The sequence below is a fragment of the Ahaetulla prasina genome, chromosome 3 (genome assembly GCF_028640845.1).
Source record: "Ahaetulla prasina isolate Xishuangbanna chromosome 3, ASM2864084v1, whole genome shotgun sequence".
In the NCBI taxonomy this organism is placed as follows: domain Eukaryota; kingdom Metazoa; phylum Chordata; class Lepidosauria; order Squamata; family Colubridae; genus Ahaetulla; species Ahaetulla prasina.
The window spans coordinates 79,334,599-79,360,366 of NC_080541.1; the positions used below are offsets into that span (position 1 = coordinate 79,334,599).

Sequence of the window (25,768 nt, forward strand, 5' to 3'; positions counted from 1 at the left end):
TTTCAGATGGGGATGGGAAGTAGAACGTCTAACTCCTTAGCACCAGAGTGTGTTAATAATAATATAAGAAATACTAATGATCTGATGGTCATTTCTTAGTGAGCACCTAGAAGCCAAGAAGAACATACATGCCAAATTTCAAGTTTGTAGACTTTACAGTTTTGGAGATTTCGTGATGCTGTGTGAGTGTTTTTTGCTTTTATATATATAGATATAAATATATTAAAATCACCTATACTTTTTACTCCACTCCCCAGCTTACAAGAGCAAGGCATGATTGGAATATTATTACATCATTCCTTCTCTCTGTTGAAGGGAGGGCATTAAGGTGAGCTCTAGTAAAGGCCCAACTATATTTAGGATGAGTGACTTTTGATAACCCACTGAAAAATGACTCTGACTTTTTCGAAAAGGTCAGTACATTCTTGAAGTTTGATTAAGTTCACCTTGTGGCTCTTCAATCATTTGCTTAACTGACTCCTTTGCTCAGTTTAAGCTAGCGATCAGCTGATTGCATCGGAGACAAATGCTTGCAATTCGGCTACAATGCAAACCCTGCCACTTGGATTTGTGTCAGGTGAGTGCTGTTAACAGCAGCAATCCCATAGTCATCAGGTTAATCCAGATCCAAGCAAACAAACATGCTTTGACTTCAATTCTAGAGACCATTTTCTAATCTTGGTGTTATGTTGGGCATACATCTAAGTATCATAAAAAGCCCAAATGAACTTCTGATATGTATTAGAATTAGGAAAAGGCTCCTGACTGTACATTACAGGGCAGTTGTGCTACTCATTTAAGGGCACATAGCTTGACTGTAGCAGATATATATTTCCCTCCCTGATTCCTATGGCATCCTTTATTCTGATGGAGAGACACAGTTTATCTGAGTAGTTTTCCTTCACAAAGATTGGACAATTACTCCAAACTCTTTTTAAAAAAATCTGTTCTGCCCTTCATCATGATTATTAATATACCAGCCATGAGTCTTAGGATTGTTAGGAAGAAAATCTCTAGATTTTTGATCATCTATAATTACATTTTTACAAGCAATTGTGCTACAAGGTCTGATTAAGCCAACTAATGCCTCAGGCAAAGGCTAGCAAAGATGTTGCTCTACAGAAGTGAAATCCTCACATCATGTGATGGGGGAAAATGTGATAACCTCCAAATCAAACTTTTAAGCTTTACACATTCACCATGCTGAAGAATATGTTTCTTTTTTTAAAAAATAACATTTTATTAAATTATAGAATAAAATACAAAAATACAAAAGCAAATTGCACAACGGTCGAACTGGTGACAACTAAATTGGGCCTTTTTCATTCCTCCAAGTGTTGTTAGAAAAGCAAATTTAGCCTTTAGAGAAATTCTGATTTACTCATTAGACCCAGGGTATCAATGATGAAGTATTTTCTTAATTGGGCAAGCAACAATGAACAGGCTTTATTATTATTATTATTATTATTATTAAATCAAAGTATGAAGAAGAAAATGGGAACAGGTATTACTCATAGGATCCAAGGGGAGTTCAGATAATCTCTCTTCAACAGTATTCTCTGCAGCTGAACAGGAGTTTATTTAGACTGTAATAATTACTTTACCAAGACTAACTGTATTTGTCTTATCTGGAATTCTGGGTTTCAGATTGTTGTGGCCTCTTGTTTTTATAGTGTTCCCCTTTGCCTATTTATATCCTTCTTATATCTAGAGCAGGGGTGTCCAACTGTAACAACTTTAAGATTTATGGACTTCAACTCCCAGAATTCCCCAGCCTGGAATGCTGGGGTCACTCAGTTGGGTCACTCAAATTAAATCAAAAGTGTTCTGGTCATTCTCCTCCACAGCCTTACTTACAAAAATCTTGGCGTAGGTGTAACCCACAAATGATTCCTGCAAGTTGTGTTAAAGTCAGAAGTTTGGATTATAATACTAGAAGGTTTTTCAAAAGTGGCATGCCATTGCCATTTTCCTAGGGCTTATAGAAAGTGACAGGCCCAAAGTCGCACAGCTGACATTATGCCTAAGGCAGGTCTAGAATTCAGAGTCTCCTGTTTCTGACCTGATACTTTAATTACTAAACTAAACTGGCTCTCAAAAGATAAACGTATACCTCTTCTTATGATTAAATAGATGCAGGCACCTTAAAAGGCAGACAAATCTCCATTTTCAGCAGATGGGTAGAACACATTTGTACTAGTGATGTGGATGATACTTATTTATTAATTTTATTTATTTTGTTATATATATATATATATATATAAATAGATAGTACTAGTACTTGCCTATATCAGAAATTTGATCCAAGTACTGTTTTACATATAGGCAAGTAAGAATGTTCCCTTCAGCAAGTAAAGGAAAGTAACTTTCTCTCTTAGCTTTAGCTTTGGTTAGGGTTTTTTGTACTTCATGTACTTTGTGTTCACAGGAGCCCAAACAATCTGATCAATTCAACACACCCACATAACCAAGTTTAATCTGCTGTACAAACACAGCCAGTGACTTCAGCCACGTGTTTTGCCAGCTCTACCGCCAACAGATGGAGAAGGGGGGGAAAAATCCCTTGTTAAACTTGTTTTTTCCCCCTCCAAAGTCATCCGATCCATCCAGTACCTGATTGAATCGGAACTCTATTTTCCTATTGTGCGAATATGTCCTTTCCTTCAACTGCCTGCTTCGTCCATTAAGAGAGAGAGCCTTGCAAAGCCCAAGATTTGATCTGGTGTAAACACGCTATAGTGATCTTTGTGGACTGCTCTGGAGAAAGATGGGGCTGGCCTGTCTGGGCAAGACAGAGTGGCACATGTTCATGCAAACCCCAGGTGGATGTTGGATGACTGGTATTGCTGAATGGTGTAGGAAAAAAGTAACACTGTGTCAGCCCTGGAGACCATCTTTAACTTTGGATCTTCAGGGCTGCCACATTCGGTGGATGGGCATGCTGTGGGATACGGGAGGGGGGTTGTATGGAGACAGGGTGAGATGTATAGGCATAACAACATTATTTTCCCTGGGAGTCAAGGACGTTCAGCCTGCATCTGGAGAGGTGTGACTAGGAGACAACTCCAGTTGGGACAGATCTGATTAGCCCATATAATGGACATGTGGGTGCAGGGAAAGCGACTTTGACTTCACTTTGGGTGGGGAAAACCCAGGGCCTTTCAGATTTGGGGTTTCCCAGATGTGTCAATAAGGCATCTCCAGTAGTGGGTTTCAAAATTTTTTACTACCGGTTCTATGGGTGTGGCTTGGTGGGCATGGCTTGGTGGATGTGGCAGGGGAAGGATACTGTAAAATCGCCACTCTGGGGCCAGCCAGAGGTGGTATTTGCCAGTTCTCCGAACTGCTCAAAATTTCCGCTACCGGTTCTTTAGAACTGGTCAGAACCTGCTGAAACCCACCTCTGGGCTTCTCTAATCAAATGGAACGTTGAGGAAAATGCCTGCCTTGGAGTTTTACTTCTGTTGGGGGTATTACTTGGTTTGCATAATCAAGGCTGAACTGATTAGATATCACTCCTCTCTTTTACTTTAATAAACTTACTTACTTTCTTTCTTTCTTTCTTTCTTTCTTTCTTTCTTTCTTTCTTTCTTTCTTTCTTTCTTCCTTCCTTCCTTCCTTCCTTCCTTCCTTCCTTCCTTCCTTTCCCTTCCCTTCCCTTCCCTTCCCTTCCCTTCCTTCCTTCCTTCCAATATTGGTTGGATCTGCAAAGAACTCTAGGCTAGAATATGGTTGGTTAAATTTTACATCAGTTCTTTGATGCAAACCCAAACTCATTGGAATGCTATGTAAGTTTATTTAGAAGAAAGGGTCATTATTTGATAGTGTCAATTTCCAGGAAGGCCTGCAGAGCAAAGAAATACATAAATAAAGGCCTGGAAAATCTCAGATTCCACTGACAAGAGATTAATTGGCATTTCACTTACTTGACCTCCAGTGATTCTAACCGTATGTTTAAGTTGCCCTTCGAAACCAGTCATAGCCTACAAAGTTCAAGCGTAGCCCACGTTAAAATAGCTGTTTCGGCATCCAGTTTTATTGGACTTAAGTGTCAGACACTAAATTTTCTAAAAGGGAGCAGTAATCTAATATCAGGTTGTAAAACCATTAACATCCAGGGTTGTTAGGAAAACGTAAGTATGTTGCACTGACCACAAATGTCCTTTAAAGAGTTTGTTTTACTTTTGCAGTTCCACCATCTTCGGTATCACTTTCGTAGTGGATTCAGTTTCAGACATTTTGGGGGATACAATCACATTATGAGTGGTGTAAAAATAATTGCAGTCAGCTGGAGTCTTCTATACCCGGAAAGAATAAATAAAATTTTGAAGAAACTCTCAAGAATAGTGGGATATTTTTCTAAAGATTCAGGTTGAATATTCTTGACCTTCAATATTGTGGGCTTCCAAGTTTAAGATGTTGGGTTTGTTTTTCAGATAACTTAATTGTTTGCTTCTAAATGCATAACGAGATCTGTGGCCTACTTTAGAAAAAGAAGAAAGAAAAGAGAACAGAAATCTAATTCTACTGCTTAAATAATGCTCTAATGCAGGGGTCTCCAACTTTGGTCCCTTTAAGACTTGTGGACTTCAATTCCCAGAGTTCCTCAGCCAGCAAAGCTGGCTGAGGGACTCTGGGAATTGAAGTCCACAAGTCTTAAAGGGACCAAGGTCGGAGACCCCTGCTCTAATGATAAAAATAATCCTGACTTCCAGAGCAAGTTGGTAGAACTCTGGCAATGATGGATTCTCTTCTCCACCTGCCAGTTTTGCTCTACCTTGCTGTAAAGGTAAAGGTTTCCCTGTCCAGCCGTGTCTGATTCTAGGACAGTCTTCATCTCCATTTCTTGGCCGAGGGACCACCATTGTCTGAAGACAATTTCCATGATCATGTGGTCAGCATGACTATATGTCAATGAGCACAGAACACTGTTACCTTCCCACCAAAGTGATGCCTATTAATACACTTGCATTTTCATGATTTCGAACTACTAGTTGGGCAGGAGCTGCAGCAAGTAATGGGAGCTCATCCATAGGCCCCACCCTCAGGTTTTGAACCCAGGCTGTCAGCAGCAGACAAGCTCAGTATCTTTAACTGCTGAACCAGGGGTGAAATCCAGCAGGTTCTGGAGAACCGGTAGCGGAAATTTTGAGTAGTTCAGAGAATCGGTAGCGGAAATTTTCAGTAGTTCAGAGAACTGGCAAATACCACCTCTGGCTGGCCCCAGAGTGGGGTGGGAATGGAGATTTTGCACTATCCTTCTCCTTCACACCTACCAAGCCACACCCACCAATCCACACCACGCCCACCGAGCCATGCCCACAGAACCAGTAGTAAAAAAAATTGGATTTCACCACTGTGCTGAACCATCATAGGCCCCAACCTATCTTGCTCTACCCGGTTGTAATCCTAGACATATTTATGTGCAAGTAAAAACCACTGGTGTTTTAATTTTCTTCTCATTAGATATGTGTGGAATTTTACTTTGGTGCTGGAATTAAATTTATTTATTTATTTAAACTGATTTATATAGCTGTCCCTATCACTAATGCCACTCTGGACAGCTAACAAGAATTAAAATACAAACATCTATCTACCTACCTACCTACCTACCTACCTACCTACCTACCTACCTACCTATCTATCTATCTATCTATCTATCTATCTATCTATCTATCTATCTATCTATCTATCCCCAGCCAAGTACAGGAAGTCCTCGTCTTATGATCATTAGGACTAAAATTTCCAATGCTAAGTGAGGCAGCTGTAAAGTGAGTTGACCCAATCTTATGAAATTTTTTGTCGTGGTTGTTAAGCAAATCACGGCAGCTGTTAAGTGAACCTGACCGTCATTAAGCAAATATGACTCGTTGAAAGCTGGCTGAGAAGGTTCATAACAGGTGATCCCATAACCCCAGGCCTCTGTAAAGCCGCCGTAAATATGGTTGCCAAGGCCCATGAATTTTGATCATGTGACTCTCGGCATACTGCAACCGTTGTAAGTGTAAGGAAGGGTCATAATTCATTTTTTCCATGTTGCTGCAACTTTCAATTGTCGCTAAACAAATGGCTGTAAGTCGAGGGCCGCCTGTAACACAAAGTGACTCCTGAAATGTTTTCATGTGAAATGTTTTCTTGCAACCATTATCTGTAACCTTCTGTAGTTAACCTCCTCAACATGATGAAGCCATACAAAGCTCAGCCATGATCCCACAGTGTCTGCGAGGGGAGAAGTGCAAGATGTGGAAGGAAGAATTATCATCAGCCCATCTCATTTGCCCCCATTCACAAAAATCAGCTTAGTATTGGATATTAGAGGATTTCTCTAGGGAAGGAATTCCTTAAATTGGTGCTAGGAAGGCTGATGGTGAATCTAACAGAGCAAAAGAGGTACCTCAGCGGAGTGTAACTGTTAAAGCAATTATTATTATTATTATTATTATTATTATTATTATTATTATTATTATTATTATTATTATTATTATTATTATTTCATTGCTTTACAGGCAGTCGGGACTCCTGTCAGCTATCTGGACAACTCCGTGCACAAGATTTTCAGAAGTGGACTGCTATTGCCTACTTCCTAGGGCTGAGAGAGAGAGAATGATTGGTTCAAGTCACCCAACTGATTTTGTGCCTAAGGCAGGATTTCCTGCTGTGGTGGCACAGTGGTTAGGATGCAGAATGGCAGGCTAATTTTGCCGACTGCCAGCAGTTCAATCCAAGGTTGACTCAGCCTTCCACCCTTCTGAGGTCGGTAAAATGAGGATCCAGATTGTTTGGGGCAATATGCTGACTCTGTAAACTGCTTAGAGAGGGCTATAAAGCACTCTAAAGCGGTATATAAGTCTAAGTACTATTGCTATTGCCAGTTACTAGGCTAGAGCCTTACCTGCTATACTTAACTGGCTCTCAATATAGTAATTTCAAATTACCAGTTGCCAAAGAGGGTAACGTTCATAGGAAGTTTAGAGAACAAAGAAAATTTCTCAGATTAGAAAACATCAGAGGCTGTACTAATTACGAAGCCAAGGAAGAAGTTAAATATCCCAATTATCAAAAACTCCATAAGAAATTCCTTAACTCAGACAAAGATAATTAAGCCCAGTGCTATTCGCCGACTAACTATATAACAGTATTCATAGAACCATTCTGTTCATCTATTTTCAGTTAAAGAAAGCAACCGCTGTCCATTCCAAATTTTTTGTAGGTTAATTTTTATTTTATTTTATTTATTTATTTTGTCACACAGTATATATAAGCATAAGCATGAAATAACTATACAATATATAAGCATATATATAAGCATAAATATGTAATAACTATATTAATTGGATATAATGAAAGGAAACAATAGGACAGGAATGGTAGGCACGCTTGTGCTCTTATGCACGCCCCTTACAGACCTCTTAGGAATGGGGTGAGGTCAATAGTAGACAGTTTTTGGTTGAAGCTTTGGGGATTTTGGGAAGAGACCACAGAGTCAGGTAGTTTATTCCAAGTATTAACAACTCTGTTACTGAAGTCATATTTTCTGCAATCAAGATTGGAGCAGTTAACATTAAGCTTAAATCTATTGTGTGCTTGTGTATTATTGCAATTGAAGCTGAAGTAGTCTTCAACAGGAAGGACATTGTAATAGATGATTCTATGAGTTAAACTCAGGTCATGTCGAAGGCAGCGGACTTCCAGGTGAATAGCTCCAGGTATTAGCAATAAAGGAAATTTCCACATCAAATAACTTCCATTCTTCAGTCACTGACAGAAATAAAATTGAGCTGCAGTCTTCTTCACTTCCCTTGACCTGGAAATGCCATACTATTTAAGAAAACAAGAGCTCCCACTGGCTGACCAGTAAGACAGTAAAGAGCATCATTTAGTCAGTGCCCTACCCCAAGCTTGATCCTCATCCCTTGCTCCCCACAGGAAGGAAATAAATGGCTAGCACTCTATTTAAGCATTTTATACAAAAGCATTCATTTGTCTGGTTGTGTGCAAAAAACAATTTTCACCGCACCTTTTGACAACAACAGTTTGTTGTATAACTACATATATGGAGTGTGACATTTAATGCAGTGTTTTCAGTCTGCTCCTGATGTGTTTACATTGGATTTTTTAAGCATGTCTTGGGGACCCTTTTATGAATCTAGAAATAGCTCGACAATACCTAATAAAAGAACGAATATCCAGATTCCCTGTTCAGAGTTGCTGGAAATCCAGCTGCATCGCCTCTGAAATGGAAACTTCGTACAGTAATCTGGTAAGAAAATGCAGCTTTCTGCTCATTTTTAGACCTTTGGAAGCAATCCAAGTCCATCTGTGTCTTAGGAATACTGGTGCAGATCCAAGTTGGTCAGAATAAAAGAAACAAATCCCAAGTCCTACTAGCAGAATGCTTTGAGTCTCAGACAAGATATATTTTTTTTAAGTTCAAATCATTTTGTCTGGCTGGAGTTTCTCCCAGTCAAGATAGTGAATGTCTGGCCAGGAATCATCTAAACCTCATTAGAAGGAATGGCAATAGTATTTCACCATTTCATTTCTCTCTGGCTTGCTCCCTAGTGAACTTAAGATTACTTTTTCACTATGGCCTTTATTTCACAAATGCAACCAACAGGCAACTTGGATCATTTTAAACAATTATGTTCTTGGCACTTGATTAAGGCATAAAAAACCAATTCCCCCTCCCCATTTTCCTCCCTCTCCTTTTGCAAGATAAACCTTTGTGTTTTTTTGATCACAGAAATAATATTTGAAGCATTATAGGAAACCATTTCTTGAAGAGGGCGATGGGGGGAAAGACCAGTTAAGATGCAGTGAATGTGAAAACCGTCAAAAGATGAGCAGTAATCAAGAAAGGTAATTATACCTTCTTTCGTTTAAAGACGAGTCTGTTTTTCTTTTTCTTGGAAAATAAATTCATTCCATTTTAATTTACAAAATAACTTTCCAAAATACAGAGACCTCCCAACTTAACGTCTTTTAATGATCGTCCACTTTAGGACACAAGAATTCTCCAGAATTCTGGAAAATATACTTACATCCCTCTATTTTTGCCATTTCTAATTTAATAGTGTTTTATTCCTAGGTTTTGCTTTTAAAATTAACCTGCAAACCTTGTTCAAGAAAGCCTTATCTACAAACAATGTAGATACTAATCTTCCTCACCTTTTCGATGAACTGGACTATAACTGCAGATCTCTAGAACGGGGTTTTTTGACCTCTGCAACTTTAAGATATGTGAATTTCACCTCCCAGAGTTCCAGCTCATGCTGGCTGGGAAATTCTGGAAGATGAAGTCTATATATCTTAAAACTGCCAAATGTCAACTCGCAAAGCATTCCTGACCTGCTCTTGAGTAGCCATAGGCAGAGGGATGGGGAATTGTGCCTTGTAGCTGCATCAAGGAACTTGCATTTCAGTCAAAACAAAGCACATTTCAGCCAGCAACATCAAGGTCATCTCCAGAGTGACCCATAGTGACCAAAGGGAGTGACTTCTACAACCCACAAAATTGCTTCATTGGGGAATGTGGCTGATGATACACCTTGGGGGGAGGGGGAAACAGGGTCAGAGCCAAGGCGTGAATTAAGTGAGGTCAGAGTTGGCTTCATTTGGTTCCTGCAAACATGAAGCTCCTAATAAATAACTGGATTTCTTCTGAAGCTTGGCTTGAGGCTCATGATTTAATTAGGGTTACCTAATTAACCCTAACCCTGACATCAAGGTTGAGAAACACTGCTCTAGAACCACAAACGGGCCCTTCTATGTACAGATACTCTTCGGCTTACAAGTTTGTTTAGTGACTGTTTGAAATTGCAATGATACTGAAAAAGGTCACTTATGACCATTTTTCACATTTACGACCATTGCAGCATCCTATGGTCATGTGATCAAAATTCAGACACTTGACACCTAGTTCATATTTACGACAATTGCAGTGTCCCAGGGACACGTGATTGCCTTTTGCAACCTTCTGACAAGCGAAGTCAATGGGGAAGCCAGATTCACATAACAGCCATGTTACTAACTTAACAATTGCAGTAATTCACTTAACAACTGAATCAAGAAAGGTCGTAAAATGGGGCAAAACCCACTTAACAAATGTTTCACTTAGCAACAGAAATGTTGGGCTCAATTGTGGTTGTAAGTCGAGAACTACCTGTACTTTACTTTCTGATTCTTTTGTTCAGAGTCTCAGTGGACAAAGCAACTGTTCTACCACTATGAGACAATTGTTCCCTGTGTAATGCAATTAGATATTCAAAGCCCACTTCCTTACTTGCTAAATTCCTACAAAGAACTAAAATGCTGTTCCTGCAGATACTGAGATATTGCTATCCTACACATACTACACAAGCAACAGAAGCAAACAACAACACTGTACTATTCCCAAATTCAAAAGAGACTGGTTGGCTCCCTGAATTTCTACGGGTTATGGTAAGAAATAAAGGAAGTTTTAGTGAAAGCATATTCTGACTGCTCTGCATCTGCTGTACCAATACTCCTTCCAACATTATCAAAAGGTTGTTCCTGTCATCACTCCCATTTCCCCCCACCCCCATGCCCTTAAAAAACAGCATGAAACTGAGCCACCATTATATTCATTGACCATCAATGTAGAAAAACAAGAAAAGGAAGGTGAGGTGACATGTGAATTCCCATCAGGGCTAAATGTCTATGGAGCTTCTCAATCATCCAGGTCATGATGATTTCGGACAACCCCACCAATCCGTTAGAACTGAAGAAGCTTCTTGGATAAGGAGCAAAATATTTTCAAAAGAAAAAATAAACCAAGTAAGGAAAAAGCACCTTTGTGTCCCATCAGGTCTGTTCTGGGCAGTGATGTTCAAAAAAACCGGCTTAACTTAATGGCTGCAACCATGTAATTACATGTGTGAGATCCAAAGATGCTTTTTTCAAGAGGCAACTGGACTTTCTTGTTTTTCTTTGAAGACATTTCACTTCTCATCCAAGAAGCTTCTTTAGCTCTGTGTGAGATTTCATATCTGAGCCATATTAGGCTGCCAGCTCAGGGGTTTTTTAATTGTTATTTCTCCAGTCCCAATGAACATCACTGCTTTTTGCCATTACATATTTTTGGGGTCTGAACTGTCTGTAACCATGAAAAAGTGAAGATAACGCATGGCAGCTGTGAAAAAAGTTCATGTTAGGGACAATTAGGAAAAGATTGAAAATAAAATTGCCATCACTAGGGTGATCCTTTACAAGTCTATGGTATGCTGGCACCTGGCATACTATGGACCAGGGGTCTCCAATCTTGGTCCCTTTAAGACTTGTGGACTTCAACTCCCAGAGTTCCTCAGCCAGCAAAGCTGGCTGAGGGACTCTGGGAGTTGAAGTCCACAAGTCTTAAAGGGACCAAGGTTGGAGACCCCTGCTATGGACAATTCTAGAGGGCCTCATTTGAAAAAAAACATAGAATTGGGAAAAGTACAGATCAACCAAGATGATTGGGAGGTTTGAATACTTTTCCTACAAGAAGAGGGGATAGCAGTTTGAGTCTCCCCCCCCCAAAAAAAAAAAGAGGCCGAGAGGGACTATAACTAAATTGCATAATGGGATGCATACCATGAGAAACTGAACAAGGGGAAATAGTTTTTCAGTTCTCAAAATTGTAGCACAGACTTCTTGGGAAACAAATCTTGGATGAACAAGGACCTTCATCTGATTCAGCAGAGTTGTTCTTATATTCTTATAGAAGAGCCTGCTCAGAACTGGGGTGCCAAAGCGATAAGACTAGATTTGCTATCATCGCACAGTGGAAGAATAAATGACCACGTAAATGACTCGGTTTCTGCGTTTGGTGCACATTATGAAAACGTATGAATCTCGAGCCACACAAAAGTCCCTGTGAAAAGTGATCCACTAACTACAACTTTCCATCTTTAGTTTGGAGTTGTAATCCTAACGTATCTGCAATTGTGAAAGTCTGATTAAAGTAAATTCCCCTTGTGGGCGGAGGTACCCTGGGGGTGGTGAGAGGACAGTGATTTGGTGGTTCCTACAAGACCAGATTTTTGTCTATAGAAAAATTAACGTGGTCTGTCCCTGCCACTTTTTAAGTAATCTTTTAGAATAGAATAGAATAGAATTTTTATTGGCCAAGTGTGATTGGACACACAAGGAATTTGTCTTGGTGCATATGCTCTCAGTGTACAGAAAAGATACATTCATCAAGGTACAGCATTTACAACACAATTGATGGTCAATATATCAATATAAATCATAAGGATTGCCAGCAACAAGTTATAGTCATACAGTCATAAGTGGAAAGAGATTGGTGATGGGAACTATGAGAAGATCAATAGTAGTGCAGATTCAGTAAATAGTTTGACAGTGTTGATGGAATTATTTGTTTAGCAGAGTGATGGCCTTTGGGAAAAAACTGTTCTTGTGTCTAGTTGTTCTGGTGTGCAGTGCTCTATAGCGTCGTTTTGAGGGTAGGAGTTGAAACAGTTTATGTCCAGGATGTGAGGGGTCTGTAAATATTTTCACGGCCCTCTTCTTGATTCGTGCAGTATACAGATCCTCAATGGAAGGCAGGTTGGTAGCAATTATTTTTTCTGCAGTTCTAATTATCCTCTGAAGTCTGTGTTTTTCTTGTTGGGTTGCAGAACCGAACCAGACAGTTATAGAGGTGCAAATGACAGACTCAATAATTCCTCTGTAGAACTGAATCAGCAGCTCCTTGGGCAGTTTGAGCTTACTGAGTTGGCGCAGAAAGAACATTCTTTGTTGTCCTTTTTTAATGATGTTTTTGATGTTAGCTGTCCATTTGAGATCTTGCGATATGATAGAACCTAGAAATTTGAAGGTTTCTACTGTTGATACTGTGTTGTCTAGTATTGTGAGAGGTGGAGAGTTTTATGTGAGAGGTGGAGAGTTTTATGTGTTAGCTGTTCCACAACACACTAACCTGGGGTTAAGTTTGTCCAGATATCAAGTATCAGACCGTTGCTTCAGCCACCTGTGATTTCTGATCAGTTATTTCAGTGTGGGCAATTCTGGGAGTTTTGAAGTCCACAAAATGTACAGTCGCCATACATTTTTAAACTTTAAAGAGGCTGAGAAACATCAAGCTGTTTGGACCTCGGGTTCCGTTTGACAAACGAGGGCCCGGGAGTTGAAGTCAGCGGTTTCCTGTCAAGAGTTTCGCTTTAAAAAGGAGAATTTCCTTTGACACTTCGGGCTGCGCTCTAAAGCAGGTTTCGTAGACTTCTTGTGAGAGCTGGTATTTTTCCTCCTTCGTTAATCTGCTGTAGCAGCACAAGGGACAAAGGCTGCGCAGAAGATCGGGCGAGAGAACTGAATGAGCCAACCACCAAGAAAACCAAGCAAAAGATGTTTTCTTCTCAAACGGTCCTTCGAGCCAAGGCGGAGGAGAAAGCCGAGCGAGCGACGGCCCCGCGACTACCTTTCCTAGCCGTAGCTCGCTGGGACCGTGTCACCTAAGGAAATCGCGGCTTATAAACGCCGCAACATTGCGAGAAACTCTGGCGGTGGAAGTCGTTTTAAGACTTTCAGGGCTCTCCAACCTTGGCAACTTTAAGCCTGGAGGACTCCAACTCCCAGAATCCCCCAGCCGCTGGGGAATTCTGGGAGTTGAAGTCCCAAACAGTTGCCAAGGTTGAGAGTTTGGTTTAAGTAACAGATCCCAGATATTGAAAACGTTACATATATATATTGAAAACGTTATATATATATAACGTTTTCAATATCCTGGACCTGGGATCTGTTACTTAAATTAGAGCTCTCCAACCTTGGCAACGTTAAACCTGGAGGACTCCAACTCTCAGAATTATATAGCCGAAGCGATCGATTTCGGAATAAAACTTCGGATGACTTTTGCACTCAAAACGGCGTCCCAGATTGAGGGGCAGGGGGAAAAGAGAGCGCGAGAGAGAAAGAGAACAGGAGGGCGGAGCACCGTCCGCATCGTTGCCACCTCCCTTCCTCTCGCCTCGCCTCCCCAACTCCGTCCTCCTGCGTTCGGCTGGCTTTCTCGCCAATCACAGGCCGGTATGCAAACGAGCCGAGCGTTTTTTGCCCCGCTGCGAGCAAAACAATGAGCTCAGACTGGCTGGGAAAAGCGGAGCGGCGGCCTTTTGCGTGCGAGGCGCTCTTTTGGCAAAGCTGAGCGGCGCATCCTCCGGCGGCTCTCCTTTGCATTGCGCTTGAAGGCGGCGGGGAAATGGAGCGCTCGGCTCGCGCCAGCTGCTGGCTGTAAGTCGACCGGGTTTCGCCGAGCAGAGACCGCCGCTACCACCACCACCACCCACCCCGCGAGCATGAAGTACAAGGTAAGGAAGAGATCGCATGGGGTGCGGGAGAGGGGCGCGGATGGACGGGGACTGAGTGCACTGGCGAGCAACTTTCCAGCTGCTCTCGTCTGCAAAAAGAAGGGACCGAGTCACTTTCGGATACATCTCGGAAGGAAAAGACGGAGCGAGCGCCCCGGATGGTGCCCGGGCAGCTTCGGTGTGCAAACCGGTCTGTCAAAAGAAGGTTCCCGGGGGAATTTAAACTGGGGGTGTGTGTGTGTAGGGTGTGTAGTAGTGTGAAAGCGGGAGCTTCGCCGTGGCTTGCTACTTTCCTGCCGTGACACCTTTCAGATCGACTTTATTCTTTCCTGATTGCTTATTTGTTAGCCGATGACTATCATTAAGTGTTGTATCATTAAGTGTTAAATTTGTACCCCAGGACTATCATTAAGCGTTGTAAATGTTGTACCTTGATGAATGTATCTTTTCTTTTATGTACACTGAGAGCATATGCACCAAGACAAGTTCCTTGTGTGTCCAATCACACTTGGCCAATAAAAAATTCTATCCTATCCTATCCTATCCAATCCTATCCTATCCTATTCTATTGACCCCTTTATGGCAGCCCCTCAAATACTGGAATACTGCTACCATGTCACCCCTAGTTTTTTTCTCTATACTAAATGGTAGTTGCCCGCATCCGTTAGGTGCCAGGCTGAGAAAGGCTGCTATAAACTTTGAGGAGGGATGCTTCCAACGTGGGAACTTTTTTGCTCCTGAGATGCCAACGTATGCCAGGTATTGGCATCATTTTTGCTTCCCTGGAGCAAAGTTCCTTTTAAGAATAAAATGTATCATGGTTCTGAGTCAAGCACATTGCATCAAATAAGTCCCACACAATGCCCTTTATCTAAGCCTAAATCCTGTTGAACTAAGGAAGTTGATTCACATCATGCTTCCAAGTTTATTACTTACAAATAAGTCTGTTAGCTCAGTTTTGTCATAAGCATAGCAAATGTTTAACTTTTCTGACTAAGACGCAAGGTGAAAATATGACAAATCCCTCATAAAACCATGTAAATCAGTCTCGAATGGGCAGCTAAAAGAGAAGCAGTTCTGATTGTATTCAGTTACTTATAAACATCTTCTGCTTATTTGTGAATCAATCTACAGATAGTCCTTAACTCACAACAATTCATTTAGTGACCATTCACTAAATTGACCATTCACGGCATTGAAAAAAGTGACTTATGACCATTTTTCACAGTGATGACTCGGAGCATCCCCATGCTCTTGTGATCCAAATTTAGATGCTTGGCAACAGGTTCATACTTATGACCTTTGCTGTGTCCCAAGGTCACATGATCGCCTTTTGCAACCTTTTGACACCAAAGTCAATTGGGAAACAAGATTCATTTAACAACCAGGTTACTAACTTATGAACTGCAATGGTTCATTTAACTGTGACAAGGAAGGTCATAAAATGTGGCAAAACTCACTTTAAAAAAAATGTGGGGCTCAATTGTGGTCATAAGTAGAGGACTACCTGTATTAATGTTGCCTATGCAAAAATGACAACCTCAGATATGCAGATGATACAACTCTAATGGCAGAAAGTGAAGAGGAACTAAAGAACCTCTTGATGTTGGCTTGAAATTCAACATTAAGAAAACTAAGTTCATGACATCTGGCCCTCTCAATTCCTGGCAAATGGATGGTGAAGAAATGGAGGTAGTTTATTTTCCTGGGCTCCAAAATCACTGCAGATGGGGACTACAGCCAAGAAATTAAAAGACACTTGCTCCTGGGGAGGAAAGCTATGGCAAATCTAGACAGCATACTAAAAAGCAGAGACATCACCCTGCCAACAAAAGAGCGTATAGTCAAGGCTATTGTTTTCCCAGTTGCAATGTATGGCTGTGAAAGTTGGACCATAAGGAAGGCTGAGTGCCAAAGAATTGAGGCCTTAACTTGGCTTAAAGTTGCCAAGTTTGAGAAAGGCTGTCCTAGATTCTACTCAGGTAAATTTTAGCAGCAATCTTCAAGCTCGTGACTTTAAGCAAGACAAGTATTTCTTTGGCTTTCCTGAAATCATAAATCAGGATTTTGTTTCCTGGTACTTAAGAAAATAGTTTTTGTGACATAACATTCAGCTGTTGACTTGGGAGGAGGTAGAATTTCACATTGTCTTGTGCAAGTATACGTAGATGATGTGAAAAGATGTTTTTTCCCCTTCTGAAATACCATGTTTTGATAAGCAGTACTGTATAATTGCAGAATAATTGCTTGTTTACTTTAAGTAGAAATGTTTTAATGGACAGTGGGGCAAAGTGGTAGCTTCCTGATGCTTCTAGATATGATGGACTATACTTTTTAGCATTTCAGGCCTTGGTAGTGAATGTTGGGAATTGTAATGCAGGACATCTGGACTCAGGCAAGAGAGCAAGAGATGATAGTTATGATTTCTCTACATTAAATTCCTTGTGTAAATGGGATTTGTTCTCCTTTTAATAAAGAGGCTATAATTTCATTCACTGGAATTTCAAATTTACTAGAAATCTGTTCATTCCAATCAGAATAATTTACTGTCTTTCCAAACTACTTATTTTATTATTTTAAATTTGTGCATGCTTGGTCAGAAATCCCACTGACCTCAATATATACATTTACAAATAGGGAAACTGTGTTTTGATTGCTGCTAGAGTAGAACCGTATAAAATTTACCTGAGTAGAATCTAGGACAGCCTTTCTCACACTTGGCAACTTTAGGCCAGCTAGGGAATTCTGGGTATTGAAGCCCACCCATCTTAAAATTGCCAAGTTTGACAAACACTGATCTGGAAAAAGACTCTAGCCCTCTGTGCACTGATGTGTGCACAGCCATGGAGCATACCTGGGATATGAATTTAGCAAATACAGCTACTGCAATCGTATTTTCTTAAAATCGACAAGGATGTGGGAATGGAAGCATATCAACATAAGACAAATCCAGAAGATATGTTCAAAAGCTCTTTCTCACAAAAAATGTTCACAACATTATTATTTTTTTTGTGGGGGGGGGTTATAAGCCTTTAGCTATAGATAAACTTTCATATATTCAGTATATAGTTTTGTGTTACGTCTAGGAGCCTATGATGATAGGAGGAGCCTGGATATGAAAAAAATAAAGTAAATAATAATATCAACTAGATAAGCATGAACCATTGCTTCAGAGATATTTTCTTATGTTGAACGACTGTGGCTATTCTGCAGATGCAGATGCAGTGGGAATGGGAGTGACTTCCAACTTTTGGCCAGCTTCCCCGTTGATTTTTCTTCCAGAAAGCTGGCAGGGAGTGTTGGAAATGACAATGACGGGACTTCAGCTGACCATGGCAGCACAGAAGTGGCCAAAACTTTGCCAAATTTTAATCTCAGATTTTGGATGCATTTTATTTATTTATTTATTTATTTTTCAAATTTTGTAAATTAACCCATGTGTGACAGGTTGATTCAAAAATCGTTGCCCTTTTGTTGCACTGTGATGCAATATTCAAATGGACACAAAGATTTTAGTAGCATACAGAGTCATGCCTGAAGATAAATATAGTACCTAAAAATAATCTTATTTGTGGCTTATCAGAATTTACCAGGTACCTGAAAACTGCACGTCAAGTAGACACTTAAAAATTATAATAACTGCAGACCTATTGCAGTTATTGCATGATTACCAGAAAATTGACAGAAAGATCCTTGAAGGGCAATAGAAAACATCCATGAAACTAGTGCAATTTTCCCTAGTCTGGTATCATTCAGAGATACTGGTTTATTACTGCTGTCATGCCATTGGTGCATGTTGAAGCTGTGGGCCAACACATTTGCAACACATTTGCCAACACATTTGCAAAAACCTGGTTAGGAGTAATGTAATTAGCTCTTTTTCTGTAATTTTACTAAAAGTGCCTCTTCCCATTTCTTGAGAGGAACTTCAAGCAGCTGCAATCATAAGACACCCCCCACACACACACCTGCAATTTGACTTCAATTAGCCACAGCACTAGGGCCACAAATTGGTGGCTTTAGGGTTGGTGTGTCTACTTGAGCCTTAATACCACTGTAAGGCCCATTGTAGGTCTGTGGTTTGATACTGTATAACAGGGGTCTCCAACCTTGGTCCCTTTAAGACTTGTGGACTTCAACTCCCAGAGTCCCTCAGCCAGCAAAGCTGGCTGAGGAACTCTGGGAGTTGAAGTTCACAAGTCTTAAAGGGACCAAGGTTGGAGACCCCTGCTGTATCAAGTGCTGTGTCTGTTTCTCACAATCCTTGTGATCTCCAATCATGCTCTGAGACTTAGATGAAGAGTTGAAAAGTAGTTAAATCGAGCCACCCAGTTCTGTTTAGAGCAGTTCTGTCATAGCCCAGGGTGTTCTCCAAACAGGAGCTGATTCAGTCATAAGCATCCAGAAGAAGCAAAAGGAAGGCAGAGGAATTGTTACTGTGACTTGGAGAGAACAGACTACTCATTTACTCAGACACGCTGTTGACATGTCCCAAATGAGAGTGGAATTATTTTTGTTGCTGACTTCTAATTTTTTTTCTTATTTTGTATTTTTTTGCTTTTCAAATTGGATGATTAGAGGCTACAGGAACTGGGTAGCGATGTTGTAATGTTACACAAATGAGCAAGGCCGATTCTCTGCCCTTTTGTTTTTATCTTCGAGGCGCTCAACTTTTTTTCATAGTGAAACTGATTGCTGGCTTAATGGTCAACAAATTGTGACTAGTATCAGCCAGTGACCACCCAGTATCATCCTAGAAAGGGTCATCAGGTGAGGCCTATGAACTGCATCTTTCCTATCTATAGAACAAGGTGAGAAAGACTAGGGATTCCCAAAAATTGGCTTCCAGAAGATCATGGAAGAAAACTGCGGCATGCCCTTTTCTCTAATTATTCAGCAGGCCAAAAGACGTAAAATGGTGGGAAGGCAGAAGTGGCGGAGAGGAGGAACAGCTTCTACTTTCACGCTGTTCTTTGCAGTCTTCAAAACCTCAAACGGAAGTGGATGCCATTCATCCAAAATCTGAATTCTGGAGCCTCCCAACTCTAGCATTGTCTGGCTTAAAATTGTGCTTCGGGGTCCTTTTCAAATGGAAATTCTGTTAAACTCTTACCATATTTTAGCTCTGACAGGAATATCGCAAAGCATAAGTATATGTCTCAGTTCGTTGGCATAGGCTACAGTAAGTCTCTTCATATGTAAGAAGTGGGACAAAGGGAAAATTGCCCTTTCTTCATGTTATGGTTTGGTGAATGTACTCTTTAGATCAGGGGTCTCCAACCTTGGCAATTTTAAGACTTGTTGACTTCAACTCCCAGAATTCCTCAGCCAGCAAAGTAAAGCTGACTGAGGAATTCTGGGAGTTGAAGTCCACAAGTCTTAAAGTTGCCAAGGTTGGAGACCCCTGCTTTAGATAGAATGGCCTGAGAAGGACTGATCCATCAATCCTACTGAAAGACCAGCTTCATCAAGCTTTGGAATTACTGGACTATATTGAGTATATAGTATGAAAATAATCTACCTAGTGTAACATGGCCTAATTCTGCCTTGGTTCCATTCTCCTAAGCAACTGAGATATCTAATTCTTCTAAATTCTGATTCCAGGCAATGTTTTGATCTGATACAGTAGAAACCATTTTTGTTAACAGCTGTCATTACTATAATTAATGACAACTATATTTTCATATATCTTACTATATGGCTAATATGTATGATGTTGAGCCGTTTATATGCTTGGATTAGTCGGACAATTTTGTGGTGAATTCAACATACTTCCAAGATAAGCAGTATAGTATTCTAAGAATTGCAGTTCTTAGAATTATGACATAAAGCCAATCTGACTTGATTTTGAAAAGCTGAGCAGCATCAGACTGTCTAAAACATGGATGGAAGGTCACCAGGAAATTTGAAAATCATAAACTAGAGCTGTGACAATAACTTGGGATATTGGAAGAAGAGCCACAGTTTAGACCAGGGATCTCCAACTTTGGCAACTTTTAAGATTTGTGGACTTCAACTCCCAGAATTCCTCAGCCAACTTTTGCTGGCTGGGGAATTCTGGGAGTTGAAGTCCACAAGTCTTAAAGTTGCCAACCCTGGTGCACTTATGCACATCCTTTGATATGTGGACTTCCAACTCCCAAAATTCTGGGAGTTGATTGACATCTACCCATCTTCAGGTTGCCAAGATGAAGAAACACTGCAATAGTCTGATAAGAGAAATCTGAGTCCAAAGCAGTTTTGGAGTGGAGAAAGTATCTCAGAAGGGATCCTGCTTAGTTGTCTAGAAAGTAAAAGCAAGGAAGGGGAAAGTGCTTTGAGACTTGCAAGTTCTGTTACTGTAGCTTTATAATAAAGATTAATATTCTTGGTTTTGCTTTCCTGGTCTGGACTACTTTGAAGAGGTAGGTTGTTGCTAAGAAAAATACATAGATGTGTCTGTCATGTCATTAGGAGACAATACTGATTTCATTTTCTATTTTAGGCTTGGGAACCCTAACTGAAGTGATATAAGATTCCAACCAAGTTTACTTGGGAGCTCTATACTTTACTGGTTTCTATGTAATTTGCTTTTGGGATAGCATCCCAAAGTAGTCTTAACTGAATCAAATCATTTCATCTCAACCAATCATGTTGGAGAAACAAGAGATTGAAGTTAAATTGGCATATCTACTTGTTGTTGTTGTTAGTTGCAAAGTCATGTCCAACCCATCGCGAACTCATGGACAACGTTCCTCCAGGCCTTCGTGTCCTCTACCATCCCCTGGAAACCTTTTAAGCTCACACCTATTGCTTCATTGACTCCATCCAGCCACCTCGTTCTCTGCCGTCCCCGTTTTCTTTTGCCCTCGATCTTTCTCAGCATTAGGCTCTTCTCCAGTGAGTCCTTCCTTCTTATTAGGTGGCCAAAATATTTGAGTTTCATCTTCAGGGTCTGACCTTCTAAAGAGCAGTCAGGGTTGATCTGCTCTAGGACTGATATATCTACTTAGGGGTGATTAACTGCTGAGTAGACACATAAATATTTGCGCTTTACTGCTATATTTTTCACATATGTAAAGTCTGTACTCAGGCTGTAATAGTGCCTGGGTTTTTCCAAAGCAAATTATTTTAATTGTTTGGTATTGTTTAGAAATTTCAGAGGCCTTTCACTTCAGTTCAGGACACCTGTCATTGGATAGAAATAGGAGATCTGATTTGAGGTGCATGGCCCTATTAAAAGCCAGAGCGATTTCATTATTCATGCATTGTGAGCCATGGTTTGTTAAATCATGCAGCATTGAATAAACCGCAATTGGCTGGATAAACACAACATGCTAAAATAGCAAACAAAGTACATTATGTCTTAGTGCGATGTGCAAACCCAGCAGTCACTTAATTAAATGTGGCATATTTTGGTTTGATTACAAATTCTCTTCTGATTATAAACAATGCACTGTGGTTTAGTATTTCTAAGTATTTCTCTTGTCTCAAAACTCAAATTAATAAACTTATTTAATACCAGCTTTCTTTGAAATCACCCATTTTAGTCAGAAAAAAATATATTTCATGCTCTATAATATGCCTTCTCTATATTGAGCAAAAATCAACAATTCTAATTAAGGAGATTGTTATATAATTCTAGACGGAACAGTCTATCCAGTGTTCTTCAAACTTGGCAACTTTAAGATGTGTGGACTTTAACTCCCAGCATGCTGGCTGGGAACTTTGAGAGTTGAAGTCCACAGATCTTAAAGTTTGAAAAACACTGGGCCAGACAAAAGAAAGACAAATAAAAGATGGAAGATTTTTAGCTGCCATAAAACTTTTTCTGTCAGACTAGTATGTTTACTTTTCCTCAGAAATCTTTTTTTTAAAAAATTGTTTAGCCATGGTTAGCTTTCTTAATCTGAAGTCTACAAGGGATTTGTTCCGGAATACATCTGTTGCCTCCAGGGATATTAAAAAAATGAGTCCCTGCAATTATTATAATTTCTTAAAGCTAAAGAACTATTTATAGACTTTCTGTAAAGCAACCCAATCAACCCTCCAAAACTTATTATGTATTTGTATTTTATTTACCTGCCTAAACTATCACCACAGTGATTTTCTGAAGCTGAGTAACTTGGCTAGGATAATCCTTGCACCTCAAAATTTCCTCTTCGATCAATATTCATTAATTATTAATTGGAAATGCCATGCATGTATCTCAGATAACTGCACTAGCTATTTTGAAATATAGTGTACAGATGATAACGGTACTTGGATTTCCAACAAGTGCTGGTTGGGTATTTAACAAGGAGTCCATGGGTAGACTAGTCCAATCTCAGAAGGCTATAATGCTTTTGCTTTCATCTAATTTTCATACAATGTTCTTCTCTTGCAAAATGTAAATCCATATTTATAGGGAAACCTATGAAAAAAAAGCCACTTATGGCCCTCCACATTCCTTTTTTTTTTGCAGACTTCAGAATCATGATATGAAATTATTATAGCGTAATTATGCTTGGGGTGGAAAATGAAAGGAATTAGATTAAAACTATTTTCCCTCCCCCTTATCTAAAACCACCAAAACCTTTGTTCTTCCCTGCAGTGATATCACATCACCTGCTCTTGTCCCCTTTGGGGCTGAAATAAGTATTTTAAAAATTGCAGGTATCTCCAACCTAGCAGTTCAAAAGCATGTAAATACAAGTAGATGAATAGGTACCACTTATAAGCATGCAGGGAGATAACAGCATTCAATGTTTCATCGTATGCTCTGTGCCGTGATGTGATATGCTGGCCACATGACCACAGAAATGTCTCCAGACAGCGCTGGCTCTTAGGTTTAAGAACTGGAGGTGAGCTCTGCCCCCTAAAGTTAATCATAACTTACAGAATAAAACCTGCAGGGATACCTTTACCCTTACCTTTACCAGAGGTGGGTTTCAGCAGGTTCTGACCAGTTCTGGAGAACCTGTAGCGGAAAATTTGAGTAGCTTGGAGAACCGGTAGTAAAAATTCTGACTGGCCCTGCCCCCATCTATTCTCTGCCTCCCAATTCCCAGCTGATTGTGAGGAAATGAGGATTTTGCAGTAACCTTCCCCTGGATTGGGGAGGGAACAGAGATTTTACAGTATCCTTCCCCTGGAGTGGGGTGGGAATGGAGATTTTACAGTGTCCTTCCCCTGCCATACCCACCAAGCCATGCCATGCCTATCAAGCCACATCCACAGAACTGGTGGTAAAAAAATTTGAAACCCACCACTGACCTTTACCAATTGCAAAAAAAAGTTGAACTAGGGACCACTTTATGAGAAACTCAAGAAAGGATTTAGATCAGCATTTTCTCAAGCCTTTTGTTACTTCTCTGTCCACTGACATCTGACTGGCATAGATTCTGGTACTTAAATCCTTCTTACTCTGTAATTTGTCCTTAGGAGAGTGATTTGAGGGTGCGTTTCCAAGGCAGAAAATTGTAACTTGGGAAGTTGCAGTAAGCACCATATTCTGTTGGGAGCTGCAACTAGATGAGGAGTCACCGGAAGTTTCTGGCCAAAGGAGAAGAAATTAGGGTTGAGAAGTTAGTGCTGTAACTTCTCATACATGAATACATACAAATAGCAAGATGTTTTCAGGGCCAGTTTTGGGTGGGTTCCTCCACATCCCTGACCAAATTTGCTTCTCAGTTTCAACCAAGAGACCATAAGAAAATTTCCCAGAGAAGGACAGTACAATAAAGCAGTCCCTTTTTGGCCTCAAGGAAATTGGTAAGGCTCTGCTGGTTTTTCTCCCTAAACTAATTTATGGAAACTAACTTAAAATTCCATATAATCTTGCTTTTAGATATTCTATAGTAAATAAAAATGTATGAGGTATGAAATTATACTGGAACATTTTTCTATTAATCAACTAATAGATGCAAATTCTGGCTATTGAAATGTACTAGTTTTTGTGTGATCTGAAAGAATAATGGAATTGTCTTATGATTCTTGCAGTAGTCAAAGCGGTAACTAGATACAAAACTACAGATTCTAAAGTAGTAAGTATTCCCAAAGCCAGGAGGATAATCACATAGATATGTGAATGATATCAGAGTGTACTATTTGATAACTACAGTAGCTGCATGACTGCTACAAGTTAGTAATTTGAAGATGTCTTCACACATAAACCAAGGTGTGGTAAATTTGTTATATTGGCTGGGTTCACATAATACGCTAATCCACAAACCATGGTTTATATCCTATAGTGATTCAATTCATGTAGTACATTAATCCAATAGTGAGATTTGGATAATTTAACAACCAGTTCTCTACCCTAATGAATTCTTCCAACAACCAGCTCATCCAATTGCTCAGAAAGTTAACAACCAATTCTCCTGAAGTGATGCGAACTGGCTGAATCCCATCACTGCTTTAATCAAATAAAACTAACTTAATATGGCATGTGAATGCAGTCTAAGTCAAGGAAGGGCAGATGAAAAGTTAATCAACCTATTGGTTCAGCTAAAATTCTTTATAGGACATATTGCCTACTATTTTTCCTTTCAAAATCTCATATGTAATGCAGTGGTGGGTTTCAAATTTTTTTACTACCGATTCTGTGGCTTGGTGGGTGTGGCTTGGGCGTGGCTTTGCAGGAGAAGGATACTGTAAAATCTCTATTCCCTCTCCACTCCAGGGGAAGGTTACTGCAAAATCCCCATTTCCTCCCGATCAGCTGGGACTCAGGAGGCAGAGAATAGATGGTGTGGGGCCAGTCAGAGGGGGTATTTACCGGTTCTTTGAACTACTCAAAATTTCCGCTACCGGTTCTCCAGAACTGGTCAGAACCTGCTGAAATCTACCCCTGATGCAATGTTTATAAATTATGAAACAGGAAAAAAAATTAAGACTTCCCACCCCTTGTGTGATAGTAGTAATACTACTATGTTACGAAATAAGTGATTTAAGCAGTCTTAGGCAAAAGACAAATCCATTAAATTTAATAATCTGGAAATTCAGCCAGTTATTTCTGTAATGAAACAGAAAAAATAGTAATTGCTCCTGTTTAGAAGTCCTTCCTTTGTTCCTGAAGGAAAATAATTAAAATATTTCAGATAAATAGTTTTATTAAAATTTATAAATTTGAGACTATGATTATGGGGGCCTGTTTTCTTCCTTACATTTTTTGGTCAGGATTATTGTTACAGTTTTTCTTGGTCTTCATGTCTTGCAGGTATTGAGAATGTGAGAAGCTTGTCCTGTATTATCTATGCTGACTTGCAAAAGGCAAGTTGTTTAACTGTTTAATTAAGTTGTTTAAACTTAGATTAAAGTTGTTGCTTAATCTAAGTTATTTATACTTAGATTAAACAGTTTTTGTTTACATCAGTCCAGATAGTGAGTGCTTACTAGTGATTAAGATGTTGGACTAGAAGCTAAAAGAATCAGGTTCTGGTTCACCTTCACTGACAGAAGGTCACTGGGTGACTTTGGGCTTG

General features: G+C 39.9%; 1 protein-coding gene across 2 annotated transcripts in view; it reads left to right on the forward strand.

Moving 5' to 3' along the window:
* The first annotated feature begins 14,075 nt into the window (after positions 1 to 14,075).
* The window catches only part of NEDD9 (neural precursor cell expressed, developmentally down-regulated 9), a 77,751-nt gene continuing 66,058 nt past the window's right edge, over positions 14,076 to 25,768 (forward strand). For both annotated transcript variants that reach the window (XM_058175515.1, XM_058175516.1), the window contains exon 1: positions 14,076 to 14,324. In XM_058175515.1, coding sequence (XP_058031498.1) covers positions 14,313 to 14,324 — 12 coding nt within the window. In that variant the 5' untranslated portion in view covers positions 14,076 to 14,312. The remainder of the gene's footprint in view (positions 14,325 to 25,768) is intronic.